This window comes from Enhydra lutris, unplaced genomic scaffold (genome assembly GCF_002288905.1).
Source record: "Enhydra lutris kenyoni isolate GAN:26980312 unplaced genomic scaffold, ASM228890v2 scaffoldscaffold11, whole genome shotgun sequence".
In the NCBI taxonomy this organism is placed as follows: domain Eukaryota; kingdom Metazoa; phylum Chordata; class Mammalia; order Carnivora; family Mustelidae; genus Enhydra; species Enhydra lutris.
Window position 1 is genome coordinate 28,538,741 of NW_019154095.1, and position 26,403 is coordinate 28,565,143.

The window sequence follows — 26,403 nt, forward strand, 5'->3', positions numbered from 1 at the left end:
TATTAATTTTGATCAACACATTAATTATGGAATGTCCACAGGTTAGCAAACATAATATCAATTATTTTTAAGTATGTTAGTTATGTTTTCAAATATGCTCAACAAGCATCCAGGGGAAGTATCTCTCGATTTAAATCAATGGGTCCCACTGTTAATTTGAAAAATTATCATAAATACATTACAATACATATATAGTTCCTCTATCCTACGCATATAGATAAGACACAGGAAAATGGTGAAAACATATGCTTTTAAAAGAAATTAGTATATTTATTATCATTTATATATCTTAAGAAACAATCAGCATTTTGAGCTTTAGCTTTTATTTTCTGTTTACCTGGCTTACTTTAGTAATTATGAATCATTTGAGCTACATGACATATGTCACCAAATGGAAAATTGAGGGACTGAACTAATCCTAGGGTCCCTTCAAGTTTTAATATTTAGTATTCACTAACACTTGTATTAATAACTGTTGAGTATAGAAATTATTTACTTTCCTTTACTAAGATTTATGTATCAGTTATTTAACAAATTAAAAATATGCTTGTCTCCATAAATTTGAATGCTAAACTTTTCATATAAGAATTCATAATTATTAATCCCTACCAGAATTATCTCGAGTGCTGTCAAAAAATCAGATAGAAGTTATAAAATGTAATGAAAGGATAAAAAGAGAAGAAAATGGTTTTTATCTAACGTCTAGGCAATTTATAAAAAATATTGTTTTAGATTTGTAAATTTCTCAAGGCAGAATGAAAAGCTCTGAGTCTTCTTTCTACCAACCAAGATGCTGTAGTTATTTTGACCACATTTCTCTTTCACGGTCTTTTGTAGCTAAGGTAAAATCACATCAACGTACAGCAGTGGTTCTTAAAGTGAGGCCCCCATTTTAGCAGCATCAGATCACTTGGGAATGTGTCAGAAATGCAAATTTTTGGTCCTCTCCTCACCATCCCAGACCTACAGACCATAAACTCAGGAAGTGGGGCCAGCAATCTTGTGTGTTAATGAACCCTCTGAGTGAGTCTTAATCACAGCAAAATTTGAAAACCACTGGCCTGGAGTCATGGAGAAAATGTGTATCTGTAAATCGGGTAGTCATACCAGTTTATTCTGCTGGGGATAAGGAAAAGAGGAGGAAAATTGGTAATGAAATATGAAAATAAGTAGAGTGGTATAGGAAGAATAAGATGGTAAAAAGAGTTGCAAGAAAAAATAAACTTTTCACTAATATTGATAAGACTTATATCCAAATCAATTCAACACGATCAGTTGGTTTTGGTTCATGAAAATGAAATTGTAGATCCACGGTAAATGGTAATTGGTCTCCTCTTTGCCCTTAAGGATTAAATTGGGATGATCCATCTCTATTCTCATCATTTGATCTCTTTTCAAAATTATTGACATAGTTGGTTGAGATTAGAGTTTCAATGTCAAAACTACACTAAAGATCAAATAAATTGTATTTATTAGTACTGAACTTTTTTTTTTTTTTAAAGATTTTATTTATTTATTTGACAGACAGAGATCACAAGTAGGCAGAGAGGCAGGCAGAGAGAGAGGAGGAAGCAGGCTCCCCGCTGAGCAGGGAGCCAGATGCGGGGCTCGATGTGGGGCTCGATGTGGGGCTCGATGCGGGGCTCAATCCCAGGACCCTGGGATCATGACCTGAGCCAAAGGCAGAGGCTTTAACCCACTGAGCCACCCAGGCGCCCCTATTAGTACTGAACTTTAATGAACTAGATGAACCCTTTAATGAGGAGTGTCTCCTGGTGGTACTAGCCCCATACATAGGTAATAGTTTTGGATAAAATAATTCCTAGTAATCTGAGGCAGATTTACCAGTGGTGTTCCAGGATAGATTGTGCTTTATTAATCAGGGGGCTTAAATTTTGGAGGAAGTCTTCAAGATACTTTGGCTTAATTGAGTGAGCACAATCTTTTGGCTTGGTGTCAATTTGGGTGCAAATATATTAGTTCTGAAATACTAATATTTCATCTGAAATACTGAATTAGTTTCAAAAATCTCCAGAAAATCATATTAAAATGGGGATAGTAATAGGGTTGTTAGAAGGATTAGAATTGTTACAAGGGGTTCAGCAATGCCTAATATATGGTAGGTATTCAATAAGTAATAGTTGTTAGTACTAATAAATCTTGATTGACAATTCCTTTTGTTACCACCTTCTCTTTAAAAATGGTCATGGTGCAATTTCTCTAGAGGCTAAACTCATTTCTGAAATTACCTGTCAATCATGCTAGTCAAATTATTTCCTGAAGATTGTGTACTGAAAGTTAGATTAACTGACCTTTCAGTCCATATCTTCCCAAGTGAAATGTTTCTATTCATCCTAAATTACTGTAAAGGAATATGGCAAGAGTGTTGAGAATAATTGAGTGAAGTAGTAGCCCTTCTTTCTTAGTTTATAGATCTAGTTCACAAGGCAACTTCTTTAGCCTTCTCTATTGTGTTTCAACTGTCACCTAAACAAATAGGATGGAGTGGGGCCCTGGGGGTAGTGGGAGAAATTAGTGTTCTTACCCACTTCCAACAGGGTACAGTGCATGAGAGGGAGAAAAAGAAGGGAGGAAGATTAAGAGTGATGGAATTTTAGAACTCTGTTTCTATATATGATTATAGTATGGCTTACCTTTTCTGGAGAAAAGCAATAGATAAAATTCCGTAACAAATTCAACTGAACTTTCAAACTATTTTATCCTATTGAGATTCTAGACTGTCAACCATTGGTATAAATCACATTGCTAGTCTGAAAAACTTAGAAATAAAATACAGCAGCTTCTGAAGCAAATGATAAGGACTTTTTTTTTTTGTATCTAGGTGTCTTGTACATATCCTTTTTTCTAAATTATTATCTTATGGTTCTGCTGTTTTATTTAATGGGTACTTCTGGCACTTGCGTGTGTTCTTTTGGTAAAGTTGCTCAGAACGTTTGAAATGGGAAGCTAAGGACAATTTCTACAAAATGGCAAGGGCAAATTATCACAAAACTAAACGATTCTTTCATATCCCACTTAGATTTCAAGCAACATTGAAGAAGAAACAATATAACAATAAAATGTATCTATTGTTTTGAGAAGAGGTGGGGAGAAAAACATTTCTACAACAGCCAATTCACTCTATAGAATTTGTTGATAACTGACCAACCAGATTGCTATTGTGAACCGGGCTAAAGGCTGGTTTAGTATATAGAATATGCCTGCAATGAAATTTTATGTGCACAGATATTTTGAAATTAATAAAATATGTATGTGTACACACACTTCAAAATACACTTTGGTTACTCTTAAGTACTGTCTTTGATAAACAAATGGGCACCAAAAAGATTAGTCCAGCAGGAGAGGTCTCTCTTTTTTACCTTTGCTCTATGGAGAGTGGTGGTAGCATACTGTCCACTGGAGGACCGGGGCACCTAATAAATGCATCTGGGACAAAAAACCTTTGTGTGTTTTTCTCTTCCCCTTCAATCATCAACCTTGGTAGTTTCTCAAGGCTAAAAACAAAACAAACAAACTCATTATGATGTTTTATCTTTGTACACCCTAGTAGTTACAGGTCCTCTAAAGTAGAACCCTACTGTTCACGGTTCAGTGCCCTTCCTGATTTCCTTTGTTAAACAACATTATTGTAACATACTATGTTCAACAGACCAAGGAAATAGGGGTCAAGGGTAGTACTTCCTTCTCAGGGGCCCCTACAGTGACAGTAGCAGTGTATCATTTAGCAATGTAATTTAAGGTTATTTCAGGTACAATGACATTTCAGGAAGTGATGTTATTTTTAAAATTCTTTTGCCATGTAGAATATAAGAAATTATTAGAGTATATAGAAACAAGTGATGCTTCCAAAGGATAAGACCTCATATAGATAACAAAAATATTTCCATAAAAAAATTAAAGCATAGGATAGTTATGTAGATAGTGCATAACAATTTGATCTTAAAAAGGACTAGGAACAAAATTTCATTTTGTGTGGCTAAAGAGGTACATACATGTGATAAAAAACCACCACGTCTGCATGTTCTTTGGGTATCATCACAGACTGCTGCATTTTTACAGCTGTTTTTAATATAAAGAGAGACTGTTTTACATTTTCCAATTCTGGTACTCTCTTATTTTTTTCTTTCACACTCCATTGATAAAGAATTTTAGAAGTTTAGAGTAGGAGGGAACTAGCTTCCAGCATGATCTTGTTTATTTATTTTTTTTAAAGACTTTATTTTATTTTGAGAGAGAGTAAGCAGGAGCGGGGAGATTGTTGGGGAACCAGGGAGATAAAGGGAGAGAATCTCAAGCAGACTCTGAGCTGAGTGCAGAGACCTACGCAGTGCTCGATCTCATGACCCTGTCATGATCTGAGCTGAAACCAAGAGTCAGATGCTTACAGGATTGAGCAACCCAGAAGCCCCTTGTTCATTTTTCATAAACGGAAGCCTTTCTACTGAAGGAAATGGTTTGCTGAGAGGCTGTCCACTGGCAGAGTTGGGTCTTTTTATTCTTTCTCAAATCATTTTTAATTTTTTTTAATTTAATTTTTTCAGTCTTCCAAGATTCATTGTTGATGCACCACACCCAGTGCTCCAAGTAATATGTGCCCTCCTTATCTTTTAAAGGTTAAATAAATAGGGGTTTGGTTTTGAGAATTTCTTATTTCTCCCATTTCAGTTATACTGATTCCCCTTGTTATAGGCAAATAAAATAATGAGTCACTACCTTTCTCTTCTCTCTTACTTGTACATTTGTTACCTCTACACAACAACCTCATCAAATCCACAAGTAATAAATAAAATCCTGAAAAGTATGTATTATACTACTGAGCCATTTTCTCTAAGAAAAATAAGATAGTAAATATTTCTGAATATTGGCATCTCAAAAGAAATTCTATCTTTAATCAGATCAAATAAAGCAAACAGGTTTATATAATCATTTTGATAAAGACAAAACCCCACAAAAGCGTTTTTCTCCCCCTAATCTTACACTTTGAGCAACTCTAACTTTTAACTACTATGAACATTTTCTTAGGGATTACTTTTCCTTTTCTTTACCCCTACTATTTCCTGGGAATGATGAAAACTTTGAATAAAATAACACAGAAACTAAGTATACGAGGGGGAAAAAATGAGAGAACAAGCAACTCCTATTTAGTCTTAGAAATAAGTCTAAAATTAGACTTAGAAATAAGTCTAAATAAGAAACTGTATATTCCATTTAAATGAGTATTTTCTTTATATTCACATTGCAAACTAACTTCACTATAGCAGCGCTAATTTCATTATGAGCCAGTTTTTACTCACTGGTAAATATCACTGGCCTCAATAAGAATAAGCAATTTCTCACAAAGGATGTTCAAAAGAAGATAAAATTTGGAAAACATAATTTACCAGAAAGGACTAACATGGGAAACCCTTGATTACGTATGGGAAGTTCCTAACTTTTTTAGCCTGAATTTAAGCAAAACTCATTCCTGCAGGAGAATTTACCTCCCTTTTGACCCCTTTCTTTAAATAAGAAGCAAAACATAAAAACCATTTGAAGCCTTAACAAGTAAATATCTGGAGATTTTTACCAATGTTATAGATTCTGCAAAGGATGATGAGATATTCATCGTTAAAAGAACTCTTTTATGCTTTAAAAATATATGTTTAAGAAGATTCTGTCTTCTAAGAACAACTCTGTCATTTTACAAACAGAAAATCATGCAACCAATTATGGAGATATTATTTTAAAGTTTAAACCAATGGTTGAATTTTTTTAAACCTTTTAAAATTTTTGTAAAATTTACAGAAACAAATCCATTAAAAAAATTCCTCCTCAATCCTCATATATTTTAAGGTATTTCTAAATAGTACTGGATTTTTTACTATGGTTGATTTGATTTATAACTAGATAGTATCCTTCAGGGTTCCAGTACAGAACTTCCAATTTGTCATATAATTTTTTCTTGGTGGTTATTAGAAAGGTGACTTTAAAATACATGCTTGATATGAATGAAAAGAGAATAATGATCTTTTTGGGGGGCTGGGGGATTTGCAAAACTATTAAAGCACTATGCTAACTTCATTTTAAAAAATAATTTACTGTTTTATAATCTTCTAGTAGAGAATGGAGATGGTTTAGTTGTATTTGAAACCTCATAGCCCCAAAGTTTTCATCTCTCTCCAAATCATCATAGTACCCCTTCTGGTCCCAAGGACCAGAGTCCTTCTGTGGGGGAATCAATGCTTTAAACAATCAGGACTAGTGTTACCCTTTTGTGTAGGGCTGGATTTGACTAAGTTGCTAAAGGCATTATTCATTAATAACCTTATCATCATAAAGATAAAGCTCATGTTAACAAATCAAAAGATTTCAACAGTCATAGCATAAACTTCCACTATAGTTCTAGTGCTCATTTGCTCTCATAATGTCAAGGTCTTTGGATAAAAATGAGATAATATCAGAGTTAGTAAAACTTGACTAAAAGTGATAATTTGTTAAAGCTTTTAAATACGGGTTTTTTTCATTGGAGAACACAGTTAAGATAAAATAACACTTGGTAAAATAGCTTAATATCCTGCCAGTCCTGAACCTTATTACTTCAGGAAAAAGACCAATACTCTTCTGTGGGAAGGAAGATGGGAAGACAGGAGGGGCAAGGTGGCTAGGGATAGGAAAGGGAAATTAGATATTTATACATTTTAAATTAATATATACATATATTTGCATTTTAAGTAAATATCAGTGGGATTCATTCAAAATTTCCTTGAGGTTCCCTTGGTAATAATACAGTTCAAATTAAGTGCTATGTTAACTAGATCAAGTATGGTATCTGAATAAAAGGGAAAAAATTCATTTAAAATGACAGATCTAAAATTGATATTACTAGGTACAGGATAGTGTATATATTTTCATTTGGATGTGCAAAAAGAATATATGTATATACACATATGCTTGTATATTCAGAGTAACTCTAGAAGGATACACAAGAAATTGGTTAACATTGGTTATTTTTCACTAACTGTAGCATTTAAATTTGTACCATAGATATGTTTTCCCTATTCAAAAATATTGATTAAAAAACCACTACTAAAATTAATTTTAACAATCATGTCAAATTAAGAAAAAAAGACTAATTTTTCACAATATACAAGAAAGTATACTAACGCATATATTGTTTTCCCAAGATCCACCTACCTAAATTTTGTTATATTTACTTTCTGATAGTAATTGTGATCTAAAAATTCAAATTTTGCATGACCTTAGCTTGGGAAAAAACATTTTCCCTGTACCTCATTGCTACAGCACTGTGGACTATGGATTGTCTCACCAGCATACTAACATCCTTATTCTCTTCTGATGGGTTAGCCATTAGCCACCATATCTCTAGAAATTCAAGAAATCTTTAAGAAAACTTCGGAAGGACTTTAAGAACCTTATTTGGCAGTGTTAAAAATTGTACCTGTATTATTTTGTTGGCATAGAATCAATTTTAACTTCTCTTTGTGGTTTACTTTAGATTTTATCCTGCCAAAGATGTTTGGTGTTTTGGTAAAGACAGACTTCAAACTATGTGGTGACTAAGCCAAGCCCTTACATAAAGCTTGGAATAGGATTTTATAAATAGTTCCAATGAAAGGCATTTTGAAATAAGCAGGGGAAAAATATCTCACACTTATAAAAATTATTTTCAGAACACCATTAAAAGTTCAAATTAAGTCCTAATCACTTAAATATTAAAATAAACCATACGACAAAATCTAAAGGAGTGATAGTACATACATCAACTTTCAATGATAGCTGCTTATTAAAAATGAGTGTCTGAGGGTGTATTCCAATTTCATCCTCTTCAAATTGTGCAGCTCAGATAAATGTTTATTTTACTGAAAATATTTGCAAAATTACAATATAAATACATGAATATATTAAGATAGAATGACTATATATAATGTATTCTTATCCATATATATAAAATGAATGCAGTAAATATAGCATATTCTCAATGAATTATTAGTACACAGTGTTTCTTAGTAAAGTACATACAACCTATTATTAAGCAACAATTATCTAGTTTTCAAATGTACATCTCAGGAAGTTTTTAGGATGAAAGGATATGCTAAATCTCCCAATACCCTTTTTGGTTGGTGAAAGTTAGTTCTGCAAATTTTGAAATAATACTACGTTTATTTTAGCGATGGTTCTTAGGCTCTTTGCATTTTCTTAATTTGAAACTTTATTTCTCTAGTCTGGGTGTTTTCTTAATGATGCCATATCAGCCAACCATACTTTTAATTCTAATACAGTATAATGTACTACTGTCTTTTCATTAGTCATTTTAACACACATCAACAATGAAACAGAATTATTAAAATTTTTTTTTTTGTCTGCACAAATTCCCAAAATTAACTTTCAGGGTATTATGAGGAGTCTCAACTAGATATAGTCTCAACTGTAATACTAAGCTGGGCTAGAAATATGTCTTTTTTTTATTGATTTTAGGTCTTAAGAATACAAATATGAACTCTACTTTAAAAGTGTTTGTTAAATGTATTGGGACTTGTTTAAAAAGCATCTTCTATCCTCCTCCATTACACTGATTTAATGGAAACTTGTATTATAGCAGTTCCAACACAAACGTCTGCATGCAAGAGATCACCCTACAGATTCTAACTACATAGTTATTGAAACACATCCCACCTGTCAAGTGGCATAAATGTACATCTTCTATATACAAAAGGTAAAGTGCATTATTAAATTAGTGAACTGACAGATTGTCTGCCTGGACCATATAGCTTTCAAATAGACAAATGTGAAATTCTCCCATTAGAACCAATTATTTCAAGAGGTTCCAACTAGCTTTTCCACCCTGTCGTTTATTTTTTGGCCATGCTCTTTAGTGCAAATAAGTTTGTGTTTGACTCAAGTTTAAGGGACATGGCAGTTTGGGGCTTTAACAAGGAAAATTATAAAATGTGGCAGAACTTTTAATACTTTTATAATACATTGCATCTTTTGCATATAAGCAACAGATTAGTGTTGCTTTCAATTGCTAGGAGCACACTGCCAACCATTATGAGGAACCCGTTTCCAAATCTCATACTACTAGCTTATATTATTACAGTTTTGAGTCTATACCACATTATACTTGGGTTATTATGTGCAAATATCATCAGTGTTTTAGAATTATACAGTGAACTAGTAATTTTGGTTACTAACTTGAATGCTCACTTTTTGACTTCTAACATCCAGTTGCCTTAAGAGTTTAATATCCTCAAGGCTGGGATCCTATTATTTTGAAGAATACCATGTACACTTGCAGCTTCATTTATGTTACAAATGACAATAAATAAAATGCATATTGCACAGAAAAAATAGTAGCTTATTTTATAAGATACATGGCAATACATGTCCTAATACCAGAGTTTTGAACTGGATCTTATTTGATTATGGCTAATGAATAATTGGGAATTTTAAGTATCAAAAAATCATAACATTTCATTTTTCAATGAATACATATAAAAAAGTGAAACAAAAGGACTGGCAGAAGGCTTAGTGATTCTAATGTATATTCAGTTGCCGGTATATATGCATCTACCAATCTATAGCTTTGAGACGGTAATAACTTTGAAGTATACATACAAGGTAGAAGATTTGGCTACTTAACTAATTCTTGACTTAAATAATTAATGCAAAATTAATATTTATATACAATGAATTAAAGATATTTATCTTTAAGTCTGACATAGTATTGTGTATATGTATATATACACACATATGTATATATATAGACATAAACACTCAAATCTTATCAGACTAAAACCAAAAAAGAAATCATGTAGATTTAATGGATATAAATATTTTAGGAGGGAAGGTTTTAAGAAAGAGTGTATAGTCATAGCAATAGTGATAGGAACACTCGAATACTGGAACATTCATCACTCCAGTTTGCCAAAATCTGACAGGTTGATAATTATTAGTAGGCACTATGATGGGCAGCAATAACAATCAGTAGTACAGTAATTCAAGTGCACATCACTCCTTCATATACCAAGAACTACTTTTTATCAAGTCTACAATAGTTATTTTACAGTTAGGACTGCTTAAAGATCCTTGCTACTTTTAGAGTCTCAACACCCACCATGTGCTATTAACTCTAGTACTAACATTATCTTCTAACCTTCAGTTGTTCCATAGTAATCCAGATGGTCCACAATTATAATGAACTAATGAGATTCCTTCATACTACTTGAGGAAACATGAAATACAATCTGAAAACCAATACCAGCGTATATATCTGGGTTACTGATTGCTTGTTTTGAAATAAGATAAGCCAGAAATATTCTTTTTTTAACTCACAAAGTTCTCTTAGTGACCTTACTTAAATGGATTTGGGGACAAACTGCTGAAGGAAAAAATTATTAAAATAATTTTGAACTACTTATAGCATATAAAAGGAGAGCTACATTCTGATCTCAATCCATGCAGCCAGCTCTCATCAATGAGAGCTATATTTGGGGGTTGAAATCAGTGTCTGGCTCTTAAAGATGATTATATGGACTTATTGTGTGGGAGGTGAATAAAGCCAAGATAAAAGACAATAATTTCAATCAGAATAAAATGCAGCTCAACAGATAAAATTCCAGTCAGTTAATACACGGTGGGTTGGTACACATATACACTATAACCACTTGTTTAAAAATTGCTTAGGTGTTGAAAAATTGCTGTGGCACTTCCTGGAAAGTAATTTTTAATACAGGTAAATGGGCGAGTCTTGTGTAAAGTAAACCTTATTTTTAAGTATCATAAAGAGCACCTTGGAAAATGCCTGAATTTTCCTTTCAAATATGTTTATAACCAATCCTTAAATAATTTTCACAGGCTGAAAATTTATATTCTAAATACTTTTTAGAAAAAGATTTTTTTTTTTTTCTTTCTGGAATTAAAATACCTGTAAAAGCCAGGTTTATATTGGAAGTGTTGACACGGTTTTAAGGGTAGCAATCGCAAAAGTGCTACTAAAATGTATTATTACAGATGTATTTTTGTATCAGTTAACTGGTGCACCAACCCCTCTGAAATAGTGCTAAAGAAGAAGCATAAAATATAACACCTTGAGTCCATGATATATTTTGGGAAAAAACCTCGCACAACCTTCAAATTAGCATGAAAGGCTAAAACACCAAGATTTCCATAGCAAAGCCATAGGATGAAGCCTCCCACTCAACAGTGACATAAAAGTAATTCTTCAAACTTTGGAAAGTCAATAAAAATAAAGGGTATAGTGAATAGAGGTAAAGATGGGATTACAACTAGTTTAGAATAACCAATTAAAACTCTCCCACGGCTTTGACATGGCAACTATCACTGCAGGGTTACCACAAAATTTGAAATTATAGAATCCTATCATAACTGTAAGATTTAATTCTTTCATGGTACTTTTGATATTCAGTCATCCAGTGAACAACTAATATATTTCTACATGTACTTTTATAAAGAAATATATTTATACTATACTTGAGGTCAATTTCTATTTCTGTGGTAACTGCCCTACAGGTAAGCTTAGCAGCTTTTAATGAAATAGGGATTGGAATACTTTTTCGGGGAACTTGTTAAATAGAAATTCACACTTCCATATTAAGTATATGTATATTTTCTCGGGATCATGTCATAGTGCAATGTAAATCTTAGTTATGGTATTTAGAATGTCAGAATATCACATTTTGTGCTGATTTGCATACTTCAATAGTCTGGAGCAGGTGAAGCAGCTGAACTATTTAGCTCTGGGAAGGTTGGAATTCCCTTAAGAATTATAATATTCTGTGTATAATATGAGAATCAGACTCCTTGAAGTATAAACTACCAGAGGTATTACTAATAACAAAGGGCCAAAAAAAGAGGAAAAACTTCTTCAAATGATTATGGATCAGTACTTTTAGCCAATTTATGATTTTAAATTTTGCCTGATGGAGTTCAATTTCACTCTAGTCGAGGCATTCTTGTTCTTCACCACTGGCCCTTCTGCCATCCATTCTCTTTTCTTTATGGCTGTTGCAAATTTTCCTCATCTCTTCTTCATACTTGATAAAATTCTCCCCAAACCTTGTCCAAGCTTTGAATGGAACAGTAATAGTATTACGGTAAGGTGGCCTCACCTCACTTACCTTCAGGAAAATTCCATATTTATTAGAGCCCACATCAAAGTAGAACCTTTTATTGTCCACTCTGAAAGAAGTCCCCTCTGGGAGTTCAAGTGGGTCATCATCTCCACCTCTTCGTTCTTCTATGTCCCCTTCGCCATAGTCTTCAATGAGCTGAACCAAGGCATCACGGAACTCAATCATTCCTTGTGCTGGGAGCACAATAGTCTGTTCTTGGCCCAAACTGTGACCAAAATAACCTATCATGCCAGTCCCTCGCATCATGGTTTGTCTAATTCTTAGGAAGCGACCCCGTTGATTTTCCTTTAGGTCTAGATAATACTTCCTATTGTCCCTCTCTATGTAGTCTGTTTTGAGGACACTATGAGGGTGCTCTTCGGACCCTACAGAGACAGGTGGGGAGGGTGCCGAGTGCTTCTGTCTCCTCCTGGAGGCTTGATCTTTGCCGTGGCCATGCTCTTGCCGGTGGCCTTTCAGGCCCAGGTGGGCGTAATGCTCGATGAAGTCCCCTAGACAGTCCTTCAGCTCCGCTGCCACAGACAGGGACAGAGTCAGTTTACTCTTTCTGATATTGTCCTGCCGGCCTCTCCCTATCCAGACTTCGGCTATCTTTAGGAACCGGCCCCGGGAGCTTTGCTTTACGTCTAGGTAAAACCTCTTTTTCTGGATGTCCACTCGTTTGGAGGCCAGCTCCTGGATTTCGGCTGCGCCCCCAGCCTGATTAGGGGTGGCTGAAGCCGCGTAGTGGGGGTAGTGGGAGTGCTGGGCCTGGGGATAGAGTCTACTCTTGCTTAGGCCAGAGCCCCCTACATTCTTGCCGCCGCGGCCGCGGCCGCCGCCGCCTCCCCTTCGCCTGGCTCTTTCCATCTTCAGCTGCAAGTGACAAACAGACACACGGGGTGGGGTGGGGGAGGGGTGTTGAGAACAATCGCAGACGCCCCTCGGCCTGCGCTGCCCCCGCCTCCGCCCGGGACCCCCACTCCGGGCCGCGGTGCAAGGCGCCCGCAGCCGCAGAGCCCCGGCTCCAGCCTCTGCCCGACCGTCGGCGGCGAGAGGCGGCGTCTCCCGGCTCTGAACCGCGCACAGAGCATCCCTCCGCCGCCCTGGCCTCCCGCTCGCCGCCGGACCGCCAGCCTCGGGCTGCGCAGCCCCGGGGACCCCAGTCAGCCAACACTCACATCGATACTGCCATCACCGCCGCTACCGATGCCCTTCACGACCGCCGCCACCGCCGCCAGCTCTCGGCCCCTCTGCTGCAGCCGCCGCAGCCGCTGCCCCCCGCCAGCTCCCCCGCCGCCGCTCGCACCGTCCCCCGCCGGCGCAGCCCGGCAGGGGCATCGCCTGCGGCGCCCGCCGCCGCCGCCGCCCCTCCTGCGGCCGCTGCGGGGGCCGCCGCCTCTCTTCGGGCACCGGCCCGATACCCGCCAGGAGGGGAGGCGGGGGGGTGGCGGCAGGGGGCGGGCCGTGGACCCCGCCTCCTCCAGCACAGCCTGCTGAAGGGAAGGTCTCGCGCTCTTCCTGCGGGCGCGCCGAGACCGAAGCCCAGCGCGCGGGGACGGAGCGTAAGTGCGAGGTGACTGGACAGGTGTGAAGATGGGAATGAGGACGGGGGTGCCGAGTGTGTTCAGACTTCTCCAGGTTCCGCCGGGACGCAGGACTCTGGCGGCCCACCGGCGCCCGCACAGAGACTACACCTCCCGGAGTACTCAGCGGCAGCGAGGGGCTTTGCGCATGCGCGCCGCGTAGCCAGCTGGGCTTGGTGGCCGGGCTGCAGCGCCACAGGAGCGGAGAACGGCGACGGGGCGGGGCGTCCGCCTTCCAGAGCTGATGTGTGTTGGGGGCGCCGTGACGCAGCGGCGTGCGCTCCGCAGCGCGGGAATAAAGTCTGTCGAATTGCTACCTGTCCTGGATTCCAGGCCCTGCTGTTGTGGCACTTCCCGAGTCATCCAGCTGAAAGAGGAGGCCGGTTGAACTGTCTCTTCTCCGGGTAACGTGTCCTCTCCACCCCGTTTGAGCTAGCTCCAGACCCCGGGATTTCGATCATTCCAGCCTTCTCTCCGGCATTGGAGGTGCTCAGTCCCGCAGACCAGGCCTCTGGACAATGTGTGGGAGGTGCGTCAGAAATGGGTGTCCTCTGCCCCTTTCCACCTCCGGAGCAGACAGGCAAAGGGCACCCCTCGCCACCTGCCGCTGGCCTGCCCAGAGCTTCCCTCCCTCATCTTGTGCCACCGGTTGCCTGTCTTGGGGCCTTAGGATTGTGCCCTTCGGATCCAGCCTTTACTCCTGCAGAAGTGGAGCCACTCCATTTATACAGCAGAGTCAGGGGAGATAAAATGTTGTGTGTAATTTAGCAAATTAAGTTGGATTTCTTGAGTTTAAATCGTTTAATCCGTATTCCCTCCCCCCCACCCCCGGCTGAATCTGAGTTGTTTTCTGGATAGATTTGAGTATGTTAAAATACCAGTCCCTATGGTATGAAATCCTTAGGATGCTTTTTTAGCGGTCTTTAGAGTCATGGTACTTCAGGTTTTGTATAATTTGGTATGTTACTTTTAGGGATATTGGGATGGATAGGGGAGTTTAGATTTTGATGTCATTGAATAGTGGTCTCCTTTTATTAACTTAACAAATATTTATTGAGCACTTCCCCAGGCTCTGGGGATACCAACACTGAACAAAAGGGGCACAAATCTTTCTGCTTTTGGACCTTACATTTTGGAGAGACATAGACAGTAAGTTAAATGCCCAGTATGTCAGAAGGTGAAAATCCTTTCAAGAGTAATAAAGAGGGATGATGGCTGTGGGTGGGAGTAGGGAGCTGCAGTTTTATAGTAGCTTGCCAGGGAAGTCCTCACTCAAAAGGTAATTTTTGAGTAAAGAGTTGAGGAAATGGGGACGCCTGGGTGGCTCAGTTGGTTGGACGACTGCCTTCGGCTCAGGTCATGATCCCGGGGTCCCGGGATCGAGTCCCACATCGGGCTCCCAGCTCCATGGGGAGTCTGCTTCTCCCTCTGACCTTCTCCTCCCTCATGCTCTCTCTCACTGTCTCGCTCTCAAATAAATAAATAAATAAAATCTTTAAAAAAAAAAAAAGAGTTGAGGAAATGGGAGAGCTAGATCTGTGGCTATCTGGGGGAAAGAAGGTGCAAAGGCCCTGAAGAAGCCTGTTTTTGTGTTCAGAGAGCAGCTGAGGAGACCAGTAAGCGCAGAATGAAATAGGGAAGAATTGTAGGAGATAAAATCAGACAGGAAAGAGTAGGGGGCAGATAGTGTAGAACCTGGTAGGGTATTTTGAAAATTTGGGTTTTCATTCTGAGGGAGATGGGAGGCTGTTGAAGAATTTTATCAGGGAAACACCATCATTGGAATGGTTTTTTTTAAAAAAAGATTTTATTTATTTGACAGAAGAGACAGCAAGAGAGGGAACACAAGCAGGGGGAGTGGGAGAGGGAGAAGCAGGCTTCCTGCTAAGCATGGAGCTCGATGCTGGGCTCGATCCCAGGACCCTGGGACCATGACCCAAGTGGAAGGCAGATGCTTATCCCACTGAGCCACCCAGGTGTTCTCATTACCACTATTTTAAAAAATTTTCACCCCAAACACATTCTAACTAACTGGTTAGTTAAGCAGTAACTCCCTATTGCCCCCTCTGCCTAGCCCCTGGTAACCTCTAATATAATCTCTTTTTATGAATTTGCTTATTCTGGAATCACAATATTAGGGATCTTAAATTTATTTTTATTTTTGTTTTTAATTAATTAAAAAAATATTTGTGTGTTTGCATCTGGATTATTTCAATCAGCATAATGCTTTCAGGGTTCATCCATGTTGTACCATGTATCAACTTAATTACTTTTTATGGCTGAATAATATTCCATTGTGTGATTATGCTATGTTTTATCTAATTATCTGTTGATGGACACTGGGTTTTTTTCCACTTTTGGCTGTTGTGAATGATTCTGCATTGGATATTGCAGATATCTGCTTGAGTTCCTGTTTCATTTCTTTTGGGTATATACCTAGGAGTGGACTTGCTGGATCATATGATAATTCTGTTTAGCTTGTTGAGGAACTAACGGCACAGCCACATTGGTGGCCCTGTTTTATATTCAACCAGCGATGTTGCAAGGATTCCAATTTCTCCATATCTACTCCAAATAATTTTCTTCCTCTTTTTTCTTTTTTTTTTAAAGATTTTATCTATTTGACAGAGCGAGAGAGCACGAGCTGGGGGGTGGGGCAAAGGGGGAGGGAGAAGCAGACTCTCCACTGAGTAGGGAGCCTGATGTGGGCCTTGATCCCAGGATCCCGAGATCCTGACATGGGCTGAAGGCAGATGCTTAATTGACTGAGCCACCCAGGCACCCCTCCGTTAGTTGGTATCTTCACATTTTTTTTTCCAGCAATGTTTTGGCAGTGTACAAGTTTTTCACATCCTTGGATAAATTTGTGCCAGTATTTAATTCTTTTAGATGCTATTATAAATGAAATTACTTTCATAATTTTCTTTCAGATTGTTCATTGCTGGTATATAAAACACAGCTGACTTTTGTGTGTTGATCATATACCCTCCAACTTTGCTAAATTTTCTTACTAGATCTAGTAAGTTTCTTGTGGATTCTTTGGGATTTTTGTATGTAGCATCATGTCATCTGTGAATAGAGAGAGTTTTACTTCATTTCCAGTTTGAATGCTTTTTATTTATTTGTTTTTCCTGTCTAATTTCTCTGGCCAGAATTTCCAATACAGTGTTGAATAGCAGTGGTGAAAGTGAGTATCCCTGTCCTGCTTTTTAAAAATAATTCTGAATTTTTTTTTTAAAGATTTACTTATTTATTTATTTGAGAGAGAGAGAGAGAGCAAGCAATTACACACAGAGAGAGGGAGAAGCAGACTCCCCGCTGAGCAGGGAGCCCAATGTAGGGCTCGATCCTAGGACTCTGGGATCATAACTTGAGTTGAAGGTAAATGCTTAACCGACTGAGCCACCCAGGTGACCCCCAAGTAATTCTTTTTTATATCAAAGGATGGTTGATATATAATAGTAAATTAATTTCAGTGGTATAGCATCGTGACTCAAAAATCATACACATTTTGATATGCTCACTAGTCTTGTCTTGCTCTTAGAGTGAAAACTTCAGTCTTTCACCATTGAATGTATTAGCTGTGGGTTTTTTATAAATGCCCTTTATCATTTTGAGGAAGTTCCTTCCACTCCCAGTTTTTTGAGTCTCTTTTATTATGAGACAGTGTTGGATTTTTCAGATGCCTTTTTTGTGTTAATTGAGATGATTATGTGGTATTTTTCTCTTATTCTGTTAAAGTGATACATTACATTGATTGATTTTATGTTGAACCACTCTTGTACTCCTAGCGTAAATCTCACTTGGTTATGGTGTATCATTCTTTAAATTGAATTATCTTTCAACAGAATCATTTTGGCTACTATTTTGGGAATAGATTGTAGAGGCAAGGAGATAAGAAGTAATGAGGTTTGAACCAAGATTTTAGTTGTGAAGGTGGTGATAGAAGGTAGATTCAGCTTTATTTTGAAGGTAAAATTTTTGCTGATAGATTGGATGTGAAGTGTGAAAGAAAGAGGCAAGGATGACTAAGGATTTTGGCCTGAGTAATCAGAAGGATGAAGGTGCACTTACTGAGAACTCTAACTTATAAAAGGAGCAGTTTGGGGAAATTTTTATACATATTGACATGATATGCCCATTAGAAATCAAGTATATAGTAAGTAATTGGATATACAAGTTTGAAGTTCAGAGCAGTGGGCCAGGCTGTTTATATAAGTTTGGAAGTCATCAGTGTGCTATAGATTATTTTAAAGCCATCAGGTTGTGATTTTCAAGGAAGTGAATGTAAAGAGAAGAGAATGAAAAGGTCTGTAACCTGAATCTAGAATGCCGTGATGTTTAGAGATTGGGGAAATAAGGAAGGACCAGCAAAAGATACTGAGAAAGGGGACACCTGGGTGGCTGAGTCAGTTGGGCGTCTGCCTTCGGCTCAGGTCATGATCCCAGGGTCCTGGGTTCCTGAGATGGAGCCCTGCCTTGGACTCCCTGCTAGGTGGGGAGTCCACTTCTCTCTCCTCTTCTGCCTTCCACTCCCCCTGCTTGTACACTATCTCTATCAAGTAAATGGATAGAATCTTAAAAAAAAAGATACTGAGCAGGAATTCTTACTGATGTAGGTGGAGAATCCAGAATTGTCACAGAAGTTTAATAAAATGTTTTATGAAGGTGGGTGTGACTGATTGTGTCATATGTTGCTGATGTAGTGAGCTAAATGAGGACTGAGAATTGACTGTAGGATTTGGTGACATGAAAGTCATTGGTACCTTGGTATGAGCCCTTTTGGTGGGATGGAGTGGTTATAGTGAGTTTAAGAGACAGTGGAAGAAATGGAAATGGAATTGCTGGTACAGATGACTCTCTTGAGTAGTTTTTCTATAACGAGGGGGAAAAGAATGGAGTAGTTAGCCAAGAGTGTGTTTTAAAAATGGAAGAAATCGCAGTATGTGTATATACTGATGGGACTTTGGGACTTTTCTGGGAGACAAGTAGAGAGAGAAAAATTGGTGATGCATGAGAGAGGGGGAAAATGCCCTTGAGTATGGAATCTAGTGCACACAGGGAGGGGCTGGATTTAGGAGCACAGATAGCACATGGGATATATGTGTGTGTGTGTGTGTGTGTGTGTGTACGCGCGCACTATACTGATACCTATATCGATGTTGATATCGATGTGTATATATATTTCTCAGCCTCCTTAGTAGCATGGGCTAGTTCCCAATTCCTTATTGTGAGAGATATATACTATAATGTGTGTGTGTTGTATGTATTGTGTATTACATATACTATATGTTATTATATATTATCTATATTATACACACATACATACACACACACACGTAATCTGCAGTTGGCAAATTGGAGATGTAGGAGAGCTGAAGGCATAGTTCTAGTCCAAGTCTGAAGGCCTGAGAACCAGCAGAGCTCATGGTATGTGTTTCATTCCAAGTCTGATTCTGAAGATGAAAGACTAATAACCTAGATTGAATATGTTCAAGCAGAGAGTGAATTTTTCTTACTCAGCCTTTTTGTTCTATTTAGGCCTTCAACAGATTGGACGAGGCTCACCCAGGAAGACCAATCTGCAGTATGTAGTCTGCTAATTCAAATGCTAATCTCATCGAGAAACACTCTGACAGACATGCCCAGAATAATGGTTAACTGAAAACCTGGGCACATTGTGGCCCATTCAAGTTGACACAATAAAATTAACCGTCATGGCAGAGTATATGGGTATAGATACAATTATGTGACTAAACTACAGGGTACGGACCTATGGAAGTTCTTTTTTAATTGTTTTTCTTTTCAGTGAAATCTGAAGCAAGGTGTGAGCTGAGAATGAGGATGGGGAGGAGATGTGTTGGGTTTAAGTAGAGAGGAAAAGCTATGAAGGTGAGGATGGTAAATAGGTAAGTGAAAAATTGTAGAATTCCTAGGAAGTTGGAGGATGCACTTGAGGATGGTGGTCATAAATTTAAGGTGAGACCAGTCAACATGGTTGTGTTTTTCACATGCTGCATTCATTTAGCTGCATTGGTATAGGCACAGAGTAGGCAGAGAATTTTTCTTATTCAGGGTTAGAGTTTTGATAGGAGAGAAACACGAAACCAGAGATGGGCAGCGAAGTTAAGGGAGTATGAAAGAAGTGGTTACATTAAACCACTTTATATAGTGGTTAAAATTTGCAATTTAAACTGGTCAAGGGGGAATTAAGGACTACTTGGGGGTATGGAGAGTGAAAAGGTAGCAGGACCATTAGATTTTAGGTCCTAGTTGAGTCAGAGGATTGTTTGAATTTAATTTCTACAGGGAATGAACCTGAAAAATAGGAGATGTTGATTGGGGAATGAGATGCTTAGAATTAAGATTATAGAGAGATTCAGTCATTGGTAATGACATGGCATCCCCATGGGAACAAATGAGTAGAGCAGGGCGTAGGCAAGGTAATTGGAGAACTAGTCAGAAAACTGAGAGGCACTATCTTCTTTGGAAATTTTGTATCAAAGATTATAAGCCCTTGGACAAGTAGAGGGGAAAAAAAGGTGGGATGTAGATGTAAATGGCCATAATACTGATGTTGATGGTGATGATAATGGTCCATTAACATGCAACTCAGATATCACCAACTTGATCTATACCCAACCTGAAAAGTTAGATGTTGAATTACATATGGTTATATTACAACTCATAGTCAACCCATAAGCCCTTCTTGGACTTCTTTTCTTTGACCCAAGTGTTCTTATAAGAGTGGCAGGTGACATATGGCATCTTTTCTTAGTTGTCAGTTTGAAATCTTTCACCAAAGGCTTATTATAGTGCAGCCTCTGTAGAAATTTTTTTCTGCTTTCTGTGTAGTCTTCTTTGGCTTGTCTTCTCTCTCAGGATTGTGAATAATTTATTGGTGAGAAGGCAGGCAGAGAAGTAGGAGTTTTCTGTGACTTAGTAATTTCATCGATTTAGGAATCTGTCCTATAGAAATAATAATATGAATGCCTAAAGATGCACATAAGGGTGTTCATTGACTGTTATTGGTGATAAAATTTGTAAGCCACCTGTCATCAATAGGGAATAGTTAAATAAATTATGGTAAATAGAGAAAATGGAATTCTATATAGTCTTGAAAAAGTCAGTTCAAAAAGTAGCATTGAGTTTTACTTACTCCATCCCATCAGCAGGGATGTTTTAATTGCAAATATTGAGAAACCCAAGTCAAGTTGACTTTAGCAAAGAAAGGTTACTGGCCTGCTTAATTGATACACCCTGAAATAGAGTGGCCTGCAGGCAAATTCAGTCAGGGTTCTATTTTTCTGGCCATGCCTGACCCTCTTCTACAAAGAAGGCATGAAAGTGTTTTACCTTCGGGGTGATTTCTTTTATAGTTGGAAGATGGCTGTGTGCATCCACCCTGGTAATATATTTCTTCCTTCATATGTAGCAGTAGCAAAAGCATCCCTTCCCATACCATGGAAAGAGACTTCTGAGGATCACTTTGGATCTTATAGTTATGGACAAGGGATAGAGACCAGAGAACTGAGACTTAGGTTGTAATTCCTGCCCCTCAGTCAGTTGTGTGGCAGGTGGAATAGGACTTCCCCCCCGACCTTAAAACAGTTGGGTTTCATTCCTGGTACTGGTGATGAGGTCATTCTCTTCGAAAGTGCTTTGCTATTGTACACAAGGGGGGTGGTGGGATGGACTAAATGGGTTTGTTACCCTCTTTTCTAGTATTAGGATAATCAGCCTAGTTTTGCCCCTCTCATTCTTGATTTTACTAAAACTGTGAGAATTTGTTTATCTTCAGGATCCCAGATTGGAAAACTATAAATCATTATTGTTTTCATTATTTACAGAGGCTCTTTTACTCTGAGATTGCAAGAAAGAGAAAGACTGGAGGGAGGATGAAGGACGGGAGAGAGAGAGAGATGCTTTTTCAGAAACAAACTATAGAATGTTCAAACTCTCCATTCATATACCTGACTTCAGTTTCATTCTTTTCCCTGTAGGGGCCCCCATTAACTGATATGTATCCTCCTGGATTGTTCTTTGCATTATATGTACACAGAATGTCATTTTGTATTTTGAAATTTAAATGGTGACTACTGTTGACACTTAGCTTTTCCTGTTTGACTTAGCACAAGTTATAGAACTTGTCATCTGAATACATGTAGTTCTGTTTTCTTACTAACTGCTTACTATGCCATCTTATGGTTATGTCATTGTTTACTTAACTATTAATTTTACCTTACTAATTGCTTCTTGTATTTTTGCTCTTACAGATTGATGTAATGAACATCCTTTGCATATATCTTGGTCCATGTGTGCGTGTATTTCCATAGGATAGATACCATTGGTGACTTGAAGGGTATGCAGTTTAAAATGCTGATAACTTCTACGAAATGTCTTTGAAAATGGTAAGGCCAGTTTTTCTTCTCTTGCAAATATATATGATTAATCTTTTAAATTTTTGCTGATAATGATATATCAGGATTATAGACAGTTTTGTTGGCCTCATTCATTGAATACTTTGTTCTTTCTGAAAATGAGAAATGGGACATCTGGGTGCCTCAGTTGGTTGAACTTCTGCCTTTGGCTCAGATCATGATCCCCCAAGACCCTCTGATCAAGTCCCAGATATTGCTCCTTGCTCAGCAGGGAGCCTGCTTTTCCCTTTGCCTGCCACTCCCTCTGCTTTTGTGCTCTCTGACAAATAAATAAAATCTTAAAAAAAAATAAAGACAGCAAATGCCTTTATTGTATATGAAATTTCTGTATTTACATGGATCTGTTTCTAGACATGGTATATTTTATTCTCTTGTTTTATATCTCTTTTTATATCAGTTCCACATGATTTTAATTACTATTGTTTTGTACCATTTCCTATTTAGAGTGAGCTTCCCCTTATTGGTCTTATTTTTCAAAAAATATTTACTACTTCTGAGGATATTCTCTTCCAAGAGAACTTTAATATAAATCTGTGTGATTTGATGAAAAATCATGTTGACATTTTTTTCTTGGTATTGCTTCTTGAGCATATTGATGTAATTAACATAATTTTGAGACTAACTGACCAGGAGCTCAGTGTATCCTATCTAGCCCTTTTTGGATATCTTAGTAGACTTTTCTAGTTGTCTTTAATTGGGTCTCATATATTTTATGTTAGGTTTATTTCTCAGTAGGTTGTCATTTTTGCTGTTACTGAGTTCAAGTATAAATTATATTTTCTAATTGGTTCTTGCTCGTATACAGAAAAGTACTTAATTTGGTACGCTTAATGTGAATCCGGTCAGAGTATTTGTTCCTTTTAATTGAAGAGGTAAATTACCTGCTGTAAAGATACTGGGGGAAAATTACTTATTTTAGGAGACTTTGGTTTTTGTTCTTGTTTTTTTAAGTAGGCTTCATGCCTAATATGGGGCTTGAACTCATAACCCTGAGATCAAGAGTTGCATGCTCTACCAACTAAGCCACTCAGGTGCCCTGAGACTTTAGCTCTTTGGTAAAAGTTACGCTTATCTCTTATAAAAACTGGTTAGTAGTAGTAGTCAGCCTTTTTTAAAGGTTATTTTCTTTCTTTCTTTCTTTTTTTTTTTTTTTTTTTGAGAAAATGCTTAATTTTATGGGAGAATTAAGAAAGGGTGGCTTTTTAATAATTTCTTCATGGGAGAATAAACAATTGGAGTAATTTCATATTCTCCCCAAAATAAGTGAAACCAGTGTGACCTTCTCTCCTGAGCCTACTTCAGACCTTTGTTTCTTTCAGACTTTCAGGTTCTTACCTCTACATTTTATGATCTCTTCCATATTTTGTCTGATAGGCCAGTTTTTCAGAGGAAGGCATAGAGTCACCCTCTCTTTAGGGACTTTGAAGCCAAGAAGAAAGAGGGATGGGACCTTCCTAGTGTGTGTAGCAATAATAGAAGCCATTGAACAAAATACTGAAGTTCTTAACGCTTAACGAAATTTTGACATGCAGCATGTGTCATCACCTACTGGAACCTGATCTGCTTTTGCTATTCATTCATAAAATGAAGTCGCTGAAGGGGCGTGTGGCTGGCTCAGTCAGGTGTCCAGCTCTTGGTGTCGGCTCAGGTCATGATCTTGTGGGTGGTGAGAGTGAGCCCCTCATTGAACTCTGTGCTTCGTGGAGAGTCTGCTTGAGGATTCTCTGCCTCTGCCCTTCCCTCCATCTCTCTCTCTCCCCTAGATAAGTAAATAATATTTTTTAAAAAATGAAGGCATTGAAGTACAGTAGAAAGACAGTTGGATGGAAGATAACTTTTGCCTTCTAGGAGCTATATAATCACAAAATTGCTAATATTTTCTTTTATTCATTTTATGTACACTCACCCTGTCTTAAGAGATAGGTTCTTACAAAAGATTTTCGTTGGATAAAATTACAGTTGCTTTTGGAATTGTATATTAATTTCCCAATTTCTTTTTTACCCAGTCTCCTTTATTTTTCACTCTTTCTCTGATATTTACTGATCTTGTTGTAAAATTTATGCATTTTTCTGGGGCTCCTGGTCGACTTACTCAGTTAAGTACCTGACTCCTGATTTTGGCTTGGGTCGTGATCTTTGGGTTGTGGGATCCAGCCCTGTGTTGGGCTCTATGCAGGGTTTGGAACCTACTTGGGATTCTCTCTCTCTCTCTCTCTCTGTCCTTCCCTACCCCTCCAAAAAAATAAATAAATAAAATTCATGCATTTTTTTCTTTCTATGTGTGGCAGTGCTGCATTTCAACGCAGTGCAGAACTTTGCATCCTGAAGTTAAATTTTACTCCCATTTAGTTGTTATAAGTTTCTGTTAAATTGCTATTTACTGTTACTTTTGATTTTTACTCTGATTTTTAAAGTTTTTGAAACTATATACCAAGTTATGAAACTTTTGTTATTGTATGTTTTGTGTGGCTATTTTAGCTTTATAATTTATTTTAAGATGAGAGATTAAAGGGAAGGATTAATGACACAATTTAATTTTCATTTATATTTGTATATTACTTAGAATGTAGGAACAGAAAACTTCTTTCAAACAGACTTAAAAAAATGAGGAAATTTATTATTAAAATGTAACTTGAAGCCTGAGGTAGGACTCATTAGTAGACTGATTCTGTCTGTTGACTATGGCTCCATTCTCATCATTGCCTTCTTCTGTATGTTGGCTGTGTATTTAAGTTGGCTTTCTCCTCAAGCTGACTTCCATTATAGTGGCAAATGGGTGGAAAAGGCCCAGACTTCACATTCTCAAGCAGAGGACATCTCTTACCATTGCAAGACAGTATTTTTTAGAGGAAACCTCCTCTTTGTGTCTCATTGGCCTGAATTAAGTTGCATATTTTAGGGGTACCTGGCTACCCCTAAATCAAGTCAGAAGAGCAGGTGACTCTTGATTTCAGGGTCATGAACTCAGGCCCCACGTCGGGTGTGGAGATTACTTAAAAAACAAAGTATATTTTATTCTTTTTTTTTTCTTTAAAAATTCATTTGTCAGAGAGAGAGAGAGAGAGAGAGAGCGCGCGCACGCACATAAGCTGGGGGAGCAGCAGTGGGAGCAGCAGTGGGAGAAGGAGAAGTAGGCTCCCCTTGGAGCAGGGAGCCTGATGTGGGACTCAATCCCAGGACCCTAGAATCATGACCCAAGCTGAAGGCAGACGCCCAACCAACTGAGCCACCCAGGTGCCCCTGTATATTTTATTCTTTTCTTTTATTTTCTGAAAACATTTATTTATTTGACAGAGAGGTAGAGAGAGAGCACAAGGCAGAGCGGCAGGCAGAGGGAGAGGGAGAAGCAGGCTTCCCGCCTAGCAGGGAGCCTGATGCGGAGCTCGATCCCAGGACCCTGAGATCATGACCTGAGCTGAAGGCAGAGGCTTAACCCATTGAGCCACCCAGGTGCCCCTGTATATTTTATTCTTAAAGCAAATTTGGGGGAATGCCCTGAGTTTAACCTGCGTTTTTGAATCATCACTGTGTCAAAAGGAATGGGATTATTTGTAGATCAGTTGGGTTTACCGTGGGAGCTGGGAGTGAGGGCAGCTTTCCTGAAGCATGCTACCTTTGTGGGTAAATAACTGGTCTGTTCTAAATTAAATTTATGGCCATAAAAAGGGTGTTGGGTGAAATGGATGGTGGGTGGGCAACTATCAATGTACCCTTGATAATGAGTCCTATACAATTTCATCTCAGGCCATGTGAAGTAACAGTAATAAATATAAAAGAAGAAATAGGCAGTCTAAGCAAGTTTTAAATTGACTTACTCGAAAACTTTCTCTACCGTTTCCCAGTTTATAATGGTTGATTTCAGCTGACTGGCTGTAGCTACTTACAGAACAGAGGAAATTCACTAAAAATAATGAATTATTCAGTTGGATAGTGAAATTCAGTTATAAAGCATTTCACTGAGCTATGGATTCAGTTCAGGTCAAGTTGTGTTCCTGATTTATGGGCAGTGTGGCTTCTCACAGTGACACAGCATTGAGAGAGGCATTTACCTTTTTTCCCTGTTGCTAGTGTTTTAATGGCATTTTAATATATTTATTTGATTGGTTTCATTTACACTTTATTTCAGTTGATTTTATTAATATAAATTTTTATTTATACTTTATTAATATCAATCATATATAATACTTGGTAGTTAGGAACATTTGCTGATATCTATAATAAATA

At 38.0% G+C, this 26,403-nt stretch overlaps 2 protein-coding genes across 2 annotated transcripts in view; one reads left to right on the forward strand and one right to left on the reverse strand.

Annotated features, from left to right (window-relative positions):
- LOC111144628 (purine rich element binding protein G) overlaps positions 1-13,022 on the reverse strand; it is a 37,560-nt gene extending 24,538 nt beyond the window's left edge. The window contains exons 1-2 of the mRNA XM_022499018.1: positions 12,159-13,022; positions 4,079-4,080 (exon numbers count right to left, since the gene is read on the reverse strand). Of these exons, the coding sequence (XP_022354726.1) occupies positions 4,079-4,080; positions 12,159-13,022 (866 nt within the window). The remainder of the gene's footprint in view (positions 1-4,078; positions 4,081-12,158) is intronic.
- Positions 13,023-14,103: 1,081 nt separating this feature from the next.
- Positions 14,104-26,403, forward strand: part of LOC111144475 (Werner syndrome RecQ like helicase) — a 143,651-nt gene continuing 131,351 nt past the window's right edge. The window contains exons 1-3 of the mRNA XM_022498779.1: positions 14,104-14,142; positions 19,280-19,325; positions 22,015-22,149. The gene's annotated coding sequence lies outside the window, so the exon portion shown is untranslated. The remainder of the gene's footprint in view (positions 14,143-19,279; positions 19,326-22,014; positions 22,150-26,403) is intronic.